Here is a 17441-nt window from a genome sequence, read left to right on the forward strand (position 1 = left end):
AAAAAACCGTGAATTTTATAATTTACAGTGGAACCTCGTTAAAGCGAGTACGGGCTATAGCGACACCCCCGCTATTACGAGAGATAGCCTATGCACCGTCAATTGACCCTATAATAAGCGTGTTAAAGAATTCGTTTTTACGAGACCCTTTCGGTGTTGGCTCTCGACATAGCGAGGGTTTTACTGCCGGAAGACTTTCATCAAGACTCCTTAACCTCTGTAATTGCTAGCGATCTGTTAGAAATGAAGTTAATGGAGTGCTCAGTCTCAAATTTATGCGGTAAACTGTCATTCGATAAATATAATGATGACGAAACACTGCTTTGCATGATTTTTATTCAGTGCGGCGCTTATAAATTGTTTGAATAGTTAGTCGTTATTTGAGTAAGGAAATTTAGTGATGCAAAAAAACATCGCCTTTCGTCTGGATTTATGCTTACGTTTATCGGATAGATGTTTATCTATCGCCGCACCACTCCTGTTCCTGTATATCTGTTCGCAACAGGTATATTGGCTATTATTTGCTCCACCTCCGGTAAAGCGACAATTCGCTATAGCGAGTGTTTATTAGTGCACTGTGGGGTGTCGTTATATCGAGGTTTCACTGTAGTTAGGGTGGAACCATGTCTAATTACTCTGTCTGAGGATGAGTACGTACTTATGGAGTGGGCTGTCCAGTGACATGTTTGAGCTGAGAGGTAATCTTCTGTTTCAGGGTGACTCTGTACCGGGGCCTCTTCCGCTGGGGGTTGCCGTGATTGATGCTGCCGTCCGTCTGTTTGGGCGCTCGTTTCCGCACGCTGCTCACAAGCACCGGCTGCAGGTGTTGGCGCACTTCTCGGAGGTGGTGTGGCGTGGGGGTGGCAGTGGCAGCCAGGGGGGAGGCGGCGCCAAGGGAGCGCGGGGCGAAGCACTCACCATCAACTGCCTGGCCGCGCTCCTTGCTGGCCTAACGGGACTTGCAGAGGATGCCAAGGGCAAAGGCGGTGCTCCTGAGCAGGATGACTTGCGCCAAGCCGCCGCGTCGCTCGCTTTGGTAATCCACTAGCTTCCTTGCTTGCATTCTATTCTTCTCTACAGTCCATTTCAATTGAGTTTTTAAAAAAATAACGCAGTGAAAAAATGATTTGCTAAGACTGGAATTTAAACATGGATCCTGCTATTTTATCAACTTGGTCTACAACATAAACAGCAGCAAAATCTTTCTTTTTTTATTTTTTATTCTTAAACCACCGAATACAGCTCATATTGGCCATTTTATATCGGGGTATTCTACAACTTTAACTAGTACACGTACATGAACAATCATGCCCTGGACAGGAGAAACCTACCCAGGCAGGACTTGAACCCGCAACCTCATGTTTGGCAGGCGAGGACATTACCCCGCCGCCACCGAGGCCGGCATAGTTTTGTATGCTTTAGAGGACAAGGTGGTTTATGTGTTGGTTGTTGTTCATTTCCTATCAGAGATGAAATCCATCTGAAAATAATAAAAAATTTAGGCACAGATTAAAACAGTTGAATTTCAATTGAGACTTATGTTTACACATGACATCAAAGTTGGTTGAGCTTTATTTTTCAAAATGTAATCTTTTATGTTAATCTGCACCTAATCCATTAAGTTTTATGGAAATTTTGGGTTTTATTCAGATTGCATTTAAAATTTGTCAATGTATGTTACCCCTCCGAAGCCTTTGTTTCTGAGGAAAGCATTTTCATGTGAATGGGATGAAACTTATCTACTGGAATGATTGGACTTCAAACGTAAAATTGTAGTTTTCAGAGTGAAATCATCTTTCTATGCTGTAGGCTGGATTTAATATCAGCCAACTGGTTTCAATTGGGTTTTGAGAAAAATTTAGATTGTTGATGAAATATCTGTGAGCACTAATGTGTTAACTCAATTGGTTTGATGAAACTGTCGTCCGCCAATCGTTGGATGTTTGGTTCAAATGACATTGCAACCCTCTGTAATGCATTTTCTCTTTGTGTTGCGCAGGGAGCACTTCCAAGCCCTGATCCCCTCCTGCGAGTGGCTGCTGCCGAGTGCCTTGGGCGCCTTGCGCAGGCTGCATCTGACCCACATTTCACTGCACGCTTGGCTCAAGCGAGTTTTGATAGGCTTAAGGTTGCGAGGTGAGTGAATTCCTCCGAATTTTTCACACTTTCTTTCAAGATATTTCAGGCAGAGCATAGACAGACTGACTTGCTGGCTCGTTGAAATTTTTAGTTGTATATAAGAAATTTAATTTCCCTGTTTTACTGCTGTGGACCGTGGTATTCCTTCATGCCAGCTTCACATTTCCTCAGACTGGAAATGAGTGGAATTTCAAACAATTGAGGTATACGCAAATTTTTGGTATTCCTAAAATTCCAGAAGAGGAATTTTTTTGTGGGAAACATGGCTAAGCATTCTTTCACTCTTGTACCCAGCACTATCCCTGTGGCTAAATGTGGATGGTGCCCTGTTTTACACCACCCCATCAGCCAAAATCATGGTTGTTACACCAAAATCAAAATTTGCGTGCATAAATAAAAATAAGTAATGGAAATTAAAGTTATGCCAAGTTGAGGATGGGATTGTAGTAGCTGGGTATGCCAGATTGTAAGCTAGCATTCAATTTTGGTTTGATGAATTACACAATTGGAATATGGAGGACTACGGTAAAAGGTCTCTGTTACAGAGATGAGTGTTCTACAAGGTGCCTACAAATTTATTTTTACTAATAATATTAGTAGAAAAGTGCATACAAAATAAGATATGAATTTAAGATACATATGTAGGCGAGGTTGTGCCTTATGTGGTTGAATATATTCTATGGGGAATGATACAGTCTCATCAAGGACATTCTTTTCCTATCATCCTTCTCATATAATCCTTTCATTATCATCCTTAATCTATCACCCTTCTCTCATTTCTGGCAGAAAATACACCTCACTGAAGCACTCTTAAGATAAAAAAGTTTGTTGTCCGTTTGCCCAAGGTAAAGTAAGCTGTGGAGAGAATGACTGCAAGGGCGTACCCAGCATCAAAACAAGGGGGGGCAAGCTATGTTTGTTCAAGTTATAGGTAAGATTCAAGCTTGGAAAAGATGAATGAAACCAACATTTTAAGGAGACTGTAACAGCTCTTTATTAGTTCTTAAAATTATTTGCTTGAAAAAATATTATTTTCCTTCAAGACATTAGCAATTTTTGCCGAAGAGGAGTGTCTTGCGGCTCATTGGCAGACAGGCTGGCCGAAATATCCATCTCTGGCCAGTGTACTCACACGATCTGCTATGCTGTAAGAGATTTAACCTTGGATGGACCGACAGAGTCAATCTTTTTTTTCGGGGCAATGGATTGAACTTTGATTTGTTGGTTGCCCACCTTCTATCTATGAGAAAATCATATTGGGACATTAAACTGTTTGTTATTTATTCAATTCAAATTGTGAAGCATTTGGGAAATAGACGTTACTGGTTCTATTTTGATCTGCGTAGGAATTGTACTGTGAATGGGAAAACACAATGCTGCCCACTCCTGCCCCTCGCTGTGTACGCCCTTGAATGACTGTTTAGTTTTGTATCCTCTCCTACCTTTTGTTCCTTTTCTACCTCCTACAGGGAACCTATTCTTTTCAATTAGCTTTCTCCTCAGCAAAAGCAGCTGTGAAAATAAAATGTTCACCATCTGTAATTGCAGGGTTAATTCTTCCATGCCTTAACAGTAATTACCCCGGGGAAAAATATTATTTTTTGGATTGGGTGTAGAACCATGGACATTTTCTATGGAAGTAACAGCTCATTCCCTGTTATCCAATGTCAGAGAAATTCATTTTTACTAGAGATTCTAATGCCATGAAATATTGATTTTAATTTTCCTGGATGCTGCAGGGACGCTGCGACACGCACGGGTCACTCCCTGGCTCTTGGGTGCTTGCACCGCAGGGCAGGGGCAATGGCCATGGGTGGGGGGAGTGGTGGAGGGGGTGGGGGAGGGGCCCAGCACCACCTGCGCACCAGCGTAGGGATTCTCCTTGCTCTTGCCGGAGACCACTCATCACAAGCCGTCCAGGTCAGTAGTCTACATGGGAAACAGTGCAAATTCTTTTGTTTCTCATTAGTATAAGATGCTATTTTTCTGTTTTCTACATTATTGATTCATTGCTGATTGTTTATCGATTTGTGGGGAAGGTATGAGGTAGAGAAAGGCTATAATAATTTTTTTGCCCACGGTAGCACTATCTTTTCTCCTGAACGCAGGCACCTTAATGCTGTTTAATAACTTGCACCCCTTAATTGTGAGTTCTTTGCATGGCTGTAGGGGCTGTGCCAAGAATGGTTGTAATAAGGCTTATGAGTACATTTGTTTTCAAACCCCTATAGCCAAGCTGGGAACTTACCTTTTGGGGGTGTGTTGTAGTAATCAAACCTTAGTTTGGTCATTCTTAGCATGGCCCCTACATCCACGCTAATAATGTTTCCACTAAGGTGGGCGAGTACAAGGACTATTGATTAAACAGAATGAAGGTGTCTGCAGCTAGAAGAAAGTATATGCCTATTGTGGCTTTAATAAGTTATCATGGGCTTCTGTTGCATTTCTCAATTTTTCCATATCAAAAGGCAGAAGGGGTCCTTCCCTACTTTCCACAGGAGATATACATGACTTTCAAAATTGATTATTTGGCTTGAAATGTTATTTATTTCTAAAAGGAATTTTGCCAAAAGCTTCCTAGTACAGTAGATTCCGGTTAATTGGGACACATCGGGACTTGTGAACTTTGCCCCAATGAGGCGAACTCTCTTGTATATGGGTAACTTTGAAATGATTGAAAGAAGACTAAAGAATGTTTATAATGCAACATCAGTTTATTAAACTATTAATTTGATTAATAAATTAGCGAGTTTAGTTAATTTATTATCATTTTAAAGAATTATAACAATTTAGTTAAAAATATTTTTCACAGCCTCGGGCGACGTTGAATGAATGTCTTTTACTAAGTCCTATTAAAGAAAAGTCCTATCCTCTTGCGGATAGTATAACAACAAGTTTTCAAAATGGGGCAAGAATAGGAACATTTTTGAAAAATAAGAGTAAATCAAAGGAGGAAAAAAAATAGAATTCTGAAAACAAAAAAATTTAATTTCGTCGCGAGTATAGAGTCTATGTCGACGACTCATGGCCCAATAAAGCGGCATGCTGTCCCAATTAAGCGAAGAATACTCTGGGATATTCCTCTATTGGGTTCTGTTCTTCAAGATCTGCCCCAATTAAGCGGCTGCCCCAAGTAACCGGTGGACCCATTAAATGGAATCTACTGTATATACATACATTTTTGTGTCGTAGGTGTGGTCTCTGCACGCTCTGTCTCTGATGGCCGATTCCGGAGGGCCCATGTTCCGTGGTTTTGTGGAGCCGTCCCTTGCGCTCGCCCTGAGGTTGCTCCTTCGTGTGCCCTCACATCACGATGACGTCTATCAGTGCGTCGGGCGCTTGCTCTCTGCATTGGTGGCCACCATGGGTCCTGAACTGCAAGGTAAACTTGGTCTTCGATTTTTCTTTTCGCTATTCATTTAAGCTTCTCTATATTTGACAGTTGGCGGTGATATTTCTCATATGAGTAAATTTTATATTTAGTTTACAAATCTCTCTCATTTGGGTCTTTCAAATGTGTAGCTCTTTATTTCATCACGTACAGTATTTATATGATTGATGAATTGCTACTTTCTATTCTGGTGCTTTTCCATTGGTGTGACTCCATAGAAAATGGTGGTCTAATTAGAAGCCTTGGGCATGGAAACAAGGTTTTCAGAAACATAGGGGAAGAATTGATGTAGGCTCATATAAAAGACATCCACTCATGGTTTATGCCTTTAAAAGATAGAATATATGTTGCTCTATATGTATATAGGTTAGAGTTCCATCATATGCTAATAATTATCATTCTTATACATATATTAATAATTCTTAATAATTATATTCTTTGTCAGGAAATGGTGGCTCTGTTTGCACTGCGAGGTCTTCCTTCCTGTGTGCATGCGCTGCATTGCAGCTGCAGGGAGATCCTCTTGTGGAAGCTGAAGCCATCAACTGCCTCCAGCAGCTTCATTTGTTTGCTCCTCGGCATCTCCATCTCTCGACACTTGTTCCCACTGTCTGCGTAAGTTTTTACACTTTGTTGTGCTTGAGTTATTTCAAGTTTCACTGTCTTTCACCCTAGGATGTTTCATGAGAAACCATTTGATTTATGTCCTTCGTATAGAGATCCTTGTGTAGTGAGCATCGTGTTCTGAGGCGCTCTGCTGTGTCGTGCTTGCGGCAGCTGGCTCAGAGGGAAGCAGCCGAAGTTTGTCGTGTGGCACGTTCTGCCTTGTCTGGCAGTGATGGTGTTGCCAATTCTGCTCTTGGTAGGTTTTACTCATCATATCTCGCAAATATTCTTTTGTTTGAAGAGGTTTGCATTTGTTTTGAAATCAATTTTGTTTGCTTTACCTCTAGTCTTTGCGGCAGTGCATTCTCAAACCCTTGTGACTTCCTTTGGGATTGATTTTTTCATCACTGAGGGTATTTATTTCAGAATCGGAGACGTAGTTCACTGTGTAGGCCAATAGTATGGTAATTGGTAAAGGTGGTATGGTAGTATGGTAAAGGTGGAGTACACATTTTTTATAATATAATAAACTTGCTCATTAAAATGCAAAATTGAAAAATGAAACTTAGCAGCAATTTACTGTAAACTTCCGACTGTCTAAGAGCAAATTACGTATAAAATTCACAAACTTTTTTGTATGATTCTTTGTGTTGTTAAATTTTTAGAGGTCTATCAATAAATCAGACACAGAGCATTGGCTTTTGGCATTGCCTTTTAGTCTGGACTTACAGTTTTGCATCGTATTATTAAAAAAAATCATATTATCCTGCTTCATATTTTTGAGGTTTTACTGTACAAATTTTTTAATGTATCAGTTGTGGCAGGAAAACTACTTATTTTTGGAATAATTTTAAATTTCAGCAAATTTTCATGGCATGAGCTCCTTTATTATATGCATTTCGCCACTCATCCTTGAAATACTGCCGGTATTATGAGCATTTGATGAAATTAGCCAAGGGAAGTGTTGGTGTTACAATACATACCTATACATGTGTTTATGAGCTCTCTTAAGTCTTATTGTTGTGTGATTATGTTTGTGCAGGTGGCGCAGTGGTCCCTGGCGAGAAGGGTGGGCTGCCCACATTGTTGTTCCGCATGCTGGACTGGGAAGGGGGTTGTGAGGGCTCTGAGGAAGTGGAAGGGGTCATTAGGGACCTCCACGACACAATTATATCCATGCTGCAAGCACTGGCCCCATTGCACCTCTCCGAGTGGCTCCACCTGTGCAAGAGAGTGCTCACGGTTGCTCCTGGTGAGTTGGGATCAATTAAGTGAACCTCTATCTTTTAATTTACAGATCTTTAACAGGGTTCCATTAGCGAAAAAACTGTTGAAATTTCAACAGCTAATTGGGACCACTGTTCAATCCAACAGTAACTGTTGAGTCCAACAGTAAATTGGGACCACTGTTAAAACTAACTGTAATTGTTAGAACTAACAGTAACTGTTACAACTAACTGTAAGTGTTAGAACTAACAGTAACTGTTAAAACTAAAAGTAACTGTTAAAACTAAAAGTAACTGTTAAAACTAACAATAACTGTCAAAACTAACAGTAACTGCTAAAACTAACAGTAACTGTAAAAACTAACAATAACTGTTAAAACTAAAAGTAACTGTTAAAACTAACAATAACTGTTAAAACTAACAGTAACTGTTGAAACTAACAATAACTGTTAAAACTAAAAGTAACTGTTAAAACTAACAATAACTGTTAAAACTAAAAGTAACTGTTAAAACTAACAATAACTGTTAAAACTAACAGTAACTGTTAAAACTAACAATAACTGTTAAAACTGAAAGTAACTGTTAAAACTAACAATAACTGTTAAAACTAACAGTAACTGCTAAAACTAAAAGTAACTGTTAAAACTAACAGTAACTGCTAAAACTAAAAGTAACTGTTAAAACTAACAATAACTGTTAAAACTAACAATAACTGTTAAAACTAACAGTAACTGCTAAAACTAACAGTAACTGTAAAAACTAACAATAACTGTTAACTCTAACAGTAACAGATAAATCCAACAGCTATTGATGATTTCAGCAGTTACTGTTGAATTCAACAGTTACTGTTGGATTCAACATTGGTCCCAATTAACTGTTGAAATTTCAACAGTTTTTTCGCTAAGGGTTCGCACTCAACCGTGAAAACCTTAAAACCGTGAAAAAGCCATGAATTTCGTCTACTGTGAAAAAACCTGGAGATAGCAGTGAATTTTGTCGTAAAACCTTAAAAACCTCTCGAACTTGTTTGCAGATCTACGATTGATAGATTAGAAGAAAAATTGTTGGGTCGATCATTATTTGAAGGTCAATCACTCGCAGACACTGTCCATGCATCTATCTGCGTACATATATAATGGAAGCGCAAGTATTGGTCTGTGTGCCATGACGACACACAGACCTCAATCCTGTGATTGGAAGACCGGTGACCAAAGTGTTCATTAATCCTGGCAAAAAATTCACTCCCCTGCCACCCTCCAATGTCCCACTCACAACCTTCAGTCAACCCTAAATTTTGGAACGATAGGCGACGTCAAAAGAGTGCTGCATTTGCATTCCCGGCATAAATTACGTTTGCTAAATTTTTAGTTAACGTGCGGCTGGTGATTGTTACGTGATCAATATTTCTTCCTAAAATGGCTTATCTAACAGACCGTGAATTTGGCGAAATTTAGAATGTGAAAACCTGGAAAAAACCGTGAATTTTATAATGTAGTTAGAGTGGGAACTCTGTTTAAGATATGTTATTGATTTTTACCTGCAAGAAGTGTACTCAATTTTTCTATGGTACTATTTGCTTTTACTCAGTTCATTTGAAAATTCAATTATCGTATTGTGAGCATGTTATAACTAAGTGAAGCATGATGTAGCAGGGCTGACTGGAGAATAGAGAATAACTTGGTTTACTGTTTTTATCATCATAAATCATATTGCTATAGCATGAAACAGAATCCTTTTAACAGTTAATGTGATGGGACAGTGTATGCTATAGTATGGTAACAAAGAGTTTATTGTTAGTCCTCTTTTTTAGGTGTACATTTATAATTATTTTCAGAATCGGGTGTGGAGTCTGGTGAGGAGGAGGTGGTGTCCAGTGTTGTGGGTGAGGGTGAGGGCGGGAGTGGGCCGTACAGTTCTCCGAGGAACGAGGACGAGGAGGAGGATGATGACTCGTCTGAATTTCGTGCTGGTGGCGAAGTGGAGGAGGGGTGGGGGGAAGGTGGTGCCCCCAACTTCCCCACCCACTATTCCATTCAGCCGAGATGGCCCACGCGAACGTTTGCTGCCCGTTGCGTCCGACAAGTATGTGTCTTTTCATTGTTAGAGCCAATTGAAGTGTGCGCTAACTTGTGATATTTGAGAGAATTAATTGGACGCCTCTCCTTTGTATTTATGTCTGACACCTTGCTGTGAACAGTGTTAATATTGATAGCTGTGTGGAAATTGAGACTCAAGAAATGTGCTTGCATTTCCCATAATCTCAACTCTTTCTGAGGTTTAATATCTAGGTCATTGTTTGCACATGGTGATGCAGTCCTCGTGAAAGCTTTTGGCCTCAGATATGCAGATCAGTGATGGTAAAGTATTCGGGAGAGTTTAGGGATGGTGAAGGCACAGCAGGTGGAGAAATAGCTTTTCTGTGAGAATGCATTTTTAAGCTATATGGGCAATTCAACGCTGACGAGGAGCAAGCAAGATGGCCTCCTTTCTCTACCACCCTTCCTCCATCAAACAAAGGGACAAAACTCTGTACATTAATCATCACAAAGAATAGCGTTCAAATTCATCAAAGATCAGGGCCAAAATGAAGGGGAGCATAAGGGGCCCCGGCCCACCCACCAACTCAGGGCCTCCCTCCAACCATGACGCTTCCGCCAATATAAAGGAAAATCTCACAAAATCAGACAAAAACCATCATTAATGAGGGTATTTTTAGTGAAGCTGGTTTGCTCTTTGGTGAACATGTAGGTAGTTTTCAACGTTGACGTTAATAAATTTTTTTGAATGTAGGTTTTTGCAGCGAGAGACATCATTGCTAACGGTTTCCGAGTGCAGCTGCGTGTTGCGCTTTGTCGTGCAAGCTTTCCCGTCCGTTACAGGGTGCATCATCAGGCGATGAATGAAAATACGGAATTGGTTGTCAATTAATATACTTGTCCAACTTCCCCCATCCACCGGAATAGTGGGGGAGGAGGGAGGGGGGAGGAGGGGAGTTGGGGTGCTGATGTCAGCAGAACTCTCAGCCCCCAGAATTTCAACAGAGTTGATGGCGTTAGACTCAGCCAGACCTGGAAAACAATCTTCCGAAAGAGAAAATGACAAATATGTTACCACAAGGTTATTCGATAGAGACGAAGAAGAGTCGGCTCGCCACTCAAGGACAGGGCTGAGAGTTCTGCTGACGTCAGCGCCGCCCTCCTCCCCCACTACTCCGGTGGATGGGGGAAGTTGGACGAGTATATTAATTGACAACCAATTCCGTAATTTCATTCATTGCCTGATGATGTGCCCTGTAACGGACGTGAAAGCTTGCACGACAAAGCGCAACACTCAGCTGCACCTGGAAGCCGTTAGCAACGTTAATAAATTTTAATATGCTGATCATGGATACAGCCAGGAATTAAGTCTGGGAGGGGTTTTAGGCACAACTAATACTGGGGTGTCTGGGGGGTATGGAATACCTGCCAGGGTAATGGTCTGGGGTATGGGGGCCCTCCCCAGGAAAATTTTAGGATAAATAGTGAATTTTACGGCTTTCTGAGGGATATTTTATAAACCCTTACACTACTCTATAAGTAATATTAATGCAATTAAGTAAAATGGATTTAACTTAAAAACTTCTCTGAGCTCTGGAGGGGAGTTTTATCCCCCAAAATCTCCCCCTTGCTGTGCCATTGGTGTTGTTAATGTTGCTCTGAGTGCAACCAGTGGAATATCTTTCCTGTTAAAATTCCTGTTACGCTAGAAATTGTAACACCTTGAAACAGTGGCCCTCCTACCAAAATGGGCCACCCACATCCTAAATGCTGCCCTGCATATGATATAAGTCAGAGTTGTTGGAAGCAAAAGCCATTACCAATTGGCTACGAGTGCTGCATTTCCATGTGCAACAAATGGTGGTCTGGGGATACTCTTTCATTCCCAAACTGTCTACATCCTTTGCAGTTCTGTAAGCATTTGAGAAGACTGAAATTTGGTGGCTTTTAAATTTTTTGATAAAGCTTGCTGTTCTGAAATTCTCAATTTCATTTTGGAAAGGAGGTATTAAGCATATTAACAATCATGTTTTTTATTAATTGTGAGGAACTTAAAATGAGATATCAAGGTAAATCCTATGTTTGCTCAAATTTAAGATGAACCAGATTTTTAGGAAATTCCAGTGTTTAACTCCTGGTTGGAAGATTATTTGAGAACTAAACTTATTAGTGGGAAAAAGCAGAGTCAATATTTAAAAGCATGGTATGTGTCAACTAAATTCTCTTATGGCTTTTGGGCGTGCATTTTGTAAAATATTTTGAGCAGTAAAGTTGAAGCTTTGAACGTAGGTTTTCACAGCGAGGGGCATCGTTGCTAACGGCTTCCGGGTGGAGCTGCGTGTTGCGCTTTGTTTCTCGAGCTTTCACGTCCGTTACAGGGTGCATCATCAGGTGATGAATGCATGAATGTGAGTCGTTTTGACACACACACTTGTACTAATTCTCATACGTATTACTTAAATGATTTATTACTCACATTCTCACCAATTCAATAAATAATGTACAATGCTAGGATATTGTCATGAGTATTGTTGTATCGTACTACATACTTGATTTTTCCACTGATCAGATTTCTCTTTCTTTAGATCCTTGAAGCATGTGAGAGGAAGAGTGTATCCGAGAATGGGAGTGCAACTCGAGAAACGGACGACTTGGATGCTCGATTTTTGGCTCATTTTGACATGGTGCTCGCAAAGAAATTACAGGCATCAAACAATGGAAGTGAGTCATTAAATCACAGTTATTTGATTAATTAGATTAATCATCTTTTTTAAATTACTTGAATTAATTAAAAACACATGTGATATAGATTAATTAATATAAAATGTGTATATAATGCAAATATTCTATTTCCTATGCTGTAATAACCTGAAAAAGATGCGATATTCAACAGGCATCAGCTACAATGAGGTAGCGTTGAGCAATGAGTGATTCTCCAGGGATCATCAGTTCTCATTGTCATAATGGACTTGTACTGTAAATGAAATATTTCATGTGCTGACACCCGTTTCTCCTGTTTTTATAGATGATTTCCTGGTTCTGCATTTGTCGGATTTGGTACGAATGTCTTTCATTGCTGCCACAAGTGATTCAGATGCTCTCCGTCTTGAGGGCCTGCACACTTTGCACGCCTTGATTGATCGGTTTGCCTCAATTCCCGAGCCTGGCTTTCCTGGTCATGTTCTCCTGGAACAGTATCAGGCCCAAGTAAGAAAATCCTTGTTTGTAGATATTATGTACATATTTTTAATCATACTCCTGTTTAATTATTGCAGCACACTCTCATTATAATATGGTTAATGGGACCTAAAAGGCTGAAGTTAATATTAACCAACTATGCATACCTTGCTGGTAACCTACGATTGGGTGACGTTTGTATCACAGGTGGGTGCAGCCCTTCGTCCAGCCTTTTCTCCCGACACGCCACCCCACGTGACGGCAGCTGCATGTCGAGTGTGCAGCGCTTGGATAGGCAGTGGCGTTGCCAGGGACCTGAATGACCTGCGTCGTGTCCACCTCCTCCTCGTGTCGTCTTTGGGGAAACTCCATCGACGGGGAGCATCCGTCCCCTCCCGAGGTGAGTGCATCTTCTTGAGTGGAATTGAACAAAGTCCTGTATGTATGTGCACTGAGGCTGTAAATTAGTCTGGAACAGGGTAGTTTCCTTCATCAAAGAAAACGAAAGGCATTGATTGTGATTTGTTACCTACCATTAGTGTATTCATAATGTACAAATTATTTGGTTTTAGAAATCCCAGTTTAGGCGAATGGCAATGGTCAATTTTAACCGCGTTTGAAAAAGTCCAGATTGGCGCCCATGCTATGCCACTCCACGTAACGTCACAGGGACCTAGTTTCTATACGAGTAGATAGGAGTTTTACATCATCTGAGATTACCAATGCATGCATGAGGCACAGAGCTCAGGGAAACATGTCTTAATAAACACTTATTAAAATTGCCTAAGGTCAGAAAGTTTTCTTTGTATGACGGGGTATTAATAGTCCTTATTTAAGCCAAGTGCTACCTGCTAGCAGGGTACTCTGCTACCTGCTAGCAGCCTGCATCATATCAGCACTCAAAGCCTCGCCCCAAGGTCACCTCACACGGCGACATCGGAAACCAGAATGACATCACACGGGCTTTTCCCAGCATTCATACTTAGCCAACGCGTCTTCGCGCTCTTGAAAATTTTCACTCTTCATTTAATCGTGAAAAGTAGATATGGCCATTGAAAAATCTAAAAGCGTGATATACGTACTCCAGGAGTAATAATATTTCGATTTAGGCAATGAAAAAATAGTAGAAAACCACCCTATTAAGCAGTCCCTTGGGAAATTAACGTGTTGATGTTTTATCTCATCTCCTCACAGCCGACAATGCAGGCTCCAAGCGGGCAGCAGCCTCAGCCGCCAATGTCATTCTGTACAACGAGAGCATGGGCACTCTGGAGAAGCTTTCAATCCTCAAGGCGTGGGCGGAGGTGTACATAGTGGCGGTGAAGGGCGCTGGGGGCGAAGGGTTGCTGGCACTGGTGCAGCCTGAGCTGGGTGCCCTCTTGGAACACTGGATGGCCAGCCTGCGAGACCATGCCCTGCTCTCACTCCCTCCTGGTGAGTCTCTTTCTCTTGCCTGCCTGCTTAATGCCATTTGGCAATGGCATGAAGGTGCCAATGCCATCTCCAGCCCATCTTTAGGGCTGTCTTCGCCGTAATGCTTTTGACACGCTTATGGTAATACAGCAGACTCCCGATTATCCGGCTGCAGTATATCCGTGTTGCGGATTATACATGCATGATTTTCACTATCACTCAATATATTCCGTGGTGAGAATAAACTAAAATGGTAACCTTCCACCCAATTTGTTTACTAAAGTACCAACCCGGTTTCGATAATGACACTACATGTCGAAACCGGGTCGGTACTTTAGTAAATAACATTGTGTGGAAGGTTACCATTTTAGTTTATTCTCATGGATAACATTTCCATCAGATATTGCCGGACACTGTGAATTATATTCCGCGGTCATTATAAAAAAATAAAATCGGATGCAAAATCATTGGAATTACTGCATTAATGCAAGGATACACCGGGCTTATTATTTCCGTTAGAATCCCCTTCGTAAAACAGAAGGGATCGCGCATTAGCTGTATTCACGGGAGCACCGTGTTCCTGTTTTCATTAGCCACGCAGTGCGCGATCACGGATGCACGTGATCACGGATACGTGTCCCACAGCAGTTGCAACCTGGGCAACTTGTGCTGAATGCGACTATGTGGCGTGGTGCCTGACAGTGTAGTTTCTGATGTCGAGCAGTGGTTTTAAAACAGCCGTGCAAACCTTTTCTGTGTATCCGTGATCACACAGCCACGGATGTGTGGGTTTCGAAACCAGGCCTTACATGGAGCATTAATAATACGAGTACAACCTTGTTATCGCCACTAAAAAGATTGCGAAGTGGCAAAGAAAGCTCTTATTGAGTCCGGGAAGCACTCTAAAATAACAGAATAACGACATGAATAATAATATATTGTTTGTTTTGTGTAAATTATGAACATTGCAAGACATTAAAGTGAAAGTTTGGGTTGTCCGTGTTTTCCGATTATTCGTGCCGTCTTCTCTCCCCATCATCAATTAGCCCTCTAGGATAATCGAGAGTGTACTGTTCTCAGGTGAGCCTTTTTTAGTCATTGTCACATAGATTGAGTGAAGCTGTTTCTTTACTGTTGCAGCCTTTGGGTGCATTCAGGTCAAAGTGATGAAATTTTTTTTCTATTGGTTCTATGTGGCTGTCGGTTGTTTTATTGGTTACATGTGAATCATACCTGTGGTAAGTGATTGTCCTTGATTGGTCTGAAGCTACTCTGCAAGTTGTGGACGTGGTAGAAATTTTCTTTGAGGTAGAAGCTGCACACACAGCTTCATATGTCTATTCCCGTCTGGTTAAGGGTTATAATAATAATAATAATATTTTATTGGTCACAGAAAAGATATGAATATACATATATAGGACCCGTCAAGAAAACATAAAAAGCAAATCAAAAGTACAAAGAAACTCACAATATATTATAATACATATATATATTACATTAATTGCGAGGCATCCTCAAAGAATTCGTCAATTGAATAGTAGCAATGATCTAAAAGATATTTTTTTAATTTTGCTTTAAAAAGGCCAGGTCTGGTTTCGTCTTTGATTAATTTAGGTAATTTATTATAAATTTTAATACTCATATTGATAGGCCCTCTACTGAAGAGAGAAAGATTTTGTTGCCTCACTGCGAGCTCATTTCTACTTCTTGTATGATAATCATGAATATCGTTATTCATGGTAAGGCACAACTTTTGTTTAAATTCTCTAATTAACATCACAGCATAATAAATATATATACAAGGAAGGGGAAGGATATGTAACCTTTTGAAAAGATTACGGCAGCTAGCTTGTTTTTTAGCTTTGCATTAGGTAATTAGGTTAATCTTTGTATACATTTATTTTTTCCAAGATGGCTTTCATTCGTGAAAAATTATCTTAAAGAGTCAAGAGTGACCAATTTGTTATCATTCATATGCAGCTAGAACATTTATTTTCTTTAGAAATATCTTACTTGGTGACTTCATGCTTTTCATAGGGGTATGGATGAATTTGAATGGGAGAGGCCCAGTATTCTCATCTGTGTGTTTTCTATGTTTTATTGCACCATGCCATGATTCATCTTTTTATAATGTTTCTGTTCTTTCAAAATCAACATTTCTCTTCATTCATCTCTCATCACTTGGAGGAAAGGAAACAGGCCGACCTGTATTTGTTAGGGATAAATAGCCTCCAGGATTTTAACCATCAAGTGTCCAATGCAATTGTCAGAGGAATGAAAGCAAATGAATTTGAGAGCTGTGATGATGTACAAAGTTGTTTATTGTGATTCTCTCAGAGTTTGGCAGCCAGCTACCTCATGACGGTGGGTCATTTTACACGAGTGATACGGCAGAGGCATCCCGAATGCACTACTCTGCGTGCTGGCCTCCGATCCTTCATGCGGCTGCCCTTGGCCTCGAGGCAACTAAAGAGGAGAAGAACATCTCTGGGAAGGGCAAGAAGATTGAATCGGAGCATTTCCACTTGCTGTTTGGTGAGTTAAATGTGACCATCCTCATATCACATTATTTTTCCTTAACAGTTATAATACAGTAAAAATCAACAATTCCAAAATCTAAATGTGGAAGTATCTAAAATATGGAAGGTTTTCCAGAGCTTTTCAAAATTTCAATTTTTTTTAGTTTCTTCATAGAAAAGTAGGGTTATCTTAGTGGTTTAAATGCCATCTCCATCCCATTTCTAAGGCTGTCTTCACCCTAATCCAACGAAAGGGTTAGAAATATTTCCAGGTCCGACTGAAGCGATAAATTAAGAGAGATGTTTTGCCGAATGGATTGATATGGGAATTCGTTTTTCCCCCGACCCATAAAGAACTTAAACAAATGCTAGTCGCAATTTCCTTAGAGCACTTCCTTTTTACGTGTGAACGGCTTGTGTCCGAACACACCTTTTAGGTGGCTTGCAGGGTATTATCATAGAGTAAGTATATACTTACTCTATGGTATTATGTAGATGTAGATGAAAGCTAGTCGCCTAATTTACCATTTTCTTCTGTAAATATTTTTATTTCGTGACTTGGTATGTGTATATTTGGTGATGTCGTGCGACAGTACCCGTGGCATCAACGTTAAATGCCCATTCCTCTTACTTTCCAGACTTAATAGAAGAGGAATTGAAGTGAGTTTAGGTTTGCACTACTCAAAATCTATCTCTGGAGATTTGAAGTTTTATGAACATTGTGTGGCACATGAATGATAACTAACAACTCTGAAAAGTGGTCGAGAAAAAAAAAGCCAAAGAAAAATTAGAGAAGGCGACATAAAAATCATACCCGAATAGTGTAAAAATTGCAAATTAATACTCCAATAGTGTAAAACATATTTTGGTATTTCTCAGTTAAAAATGGTAAAGGGTCGTATTAGAGACATGAAATGATTCATGCAACTTATTC

The 17441-nt window shown here is 40.3% G+C and overlaps 1 protein-coding gene across 1 annotated transcript in view; it reads left to right on the forward strand.

The window, feature by feature from the left end:
* The window catches only part of LOC124157965 (HEAT repeat-containing protein 5B), a 79721-nt gene that overhangs the window by 41563 nt on the left and 20717 nt on the right, over positions 1-17441 (forward strand). Inside the window, exons 16-28 of the mRNA XM_046533088.1 lie at positions 716-1036; positions 2000-2136; positions 3879-4059; positions 5332-5521; positions 5976-6145; positions 6248-6392; positions 7179-7388; positions 9197-9444; positions 11984-12119; positions 12424-12605; positions 12783-12975; positions 13770-14009; positions 16326-16523. Coding sequence (XP_046389044.1) covers positions 716-1036; positions 2000-2136; positions 3879-4059; positions 5332-5521; positions 5976-6145; positions 6248-6392; positions 7179-7388; positions 9197-9444; positions 11984-12119; positions 12424-12605; positions 12783-12975; positions 13770-14009; positions 16326-16523 — 2551 coding nt within the window. The remainder of the gene's footprint in view (positions 1-715; positions 1037-1999; positions 2137-3878; positions 4060-5331; positions 5522-5975; positions 6146-6247; positions 6393-7178; positions 7389-9196; positions 9445-11983; positions 12120-12423; positions 12606-12782; positions 12976-13769; positions 14010-16325; positions 16524-17441) is intronic.

This window comes from Ischnura elegans, chromosome 4 (genome assembly GCF_921293095.1).
Source record: "Ischnura elegans chromosome 4, ioIscEleg1.1, whole genome shotgun sequence".
Lineage (NCBI taxonomy): Eukaryota > Metazoa > Arthropoda > Insecta > Odonata > Coenagrionidae > Ischnura > Ischnura elegans.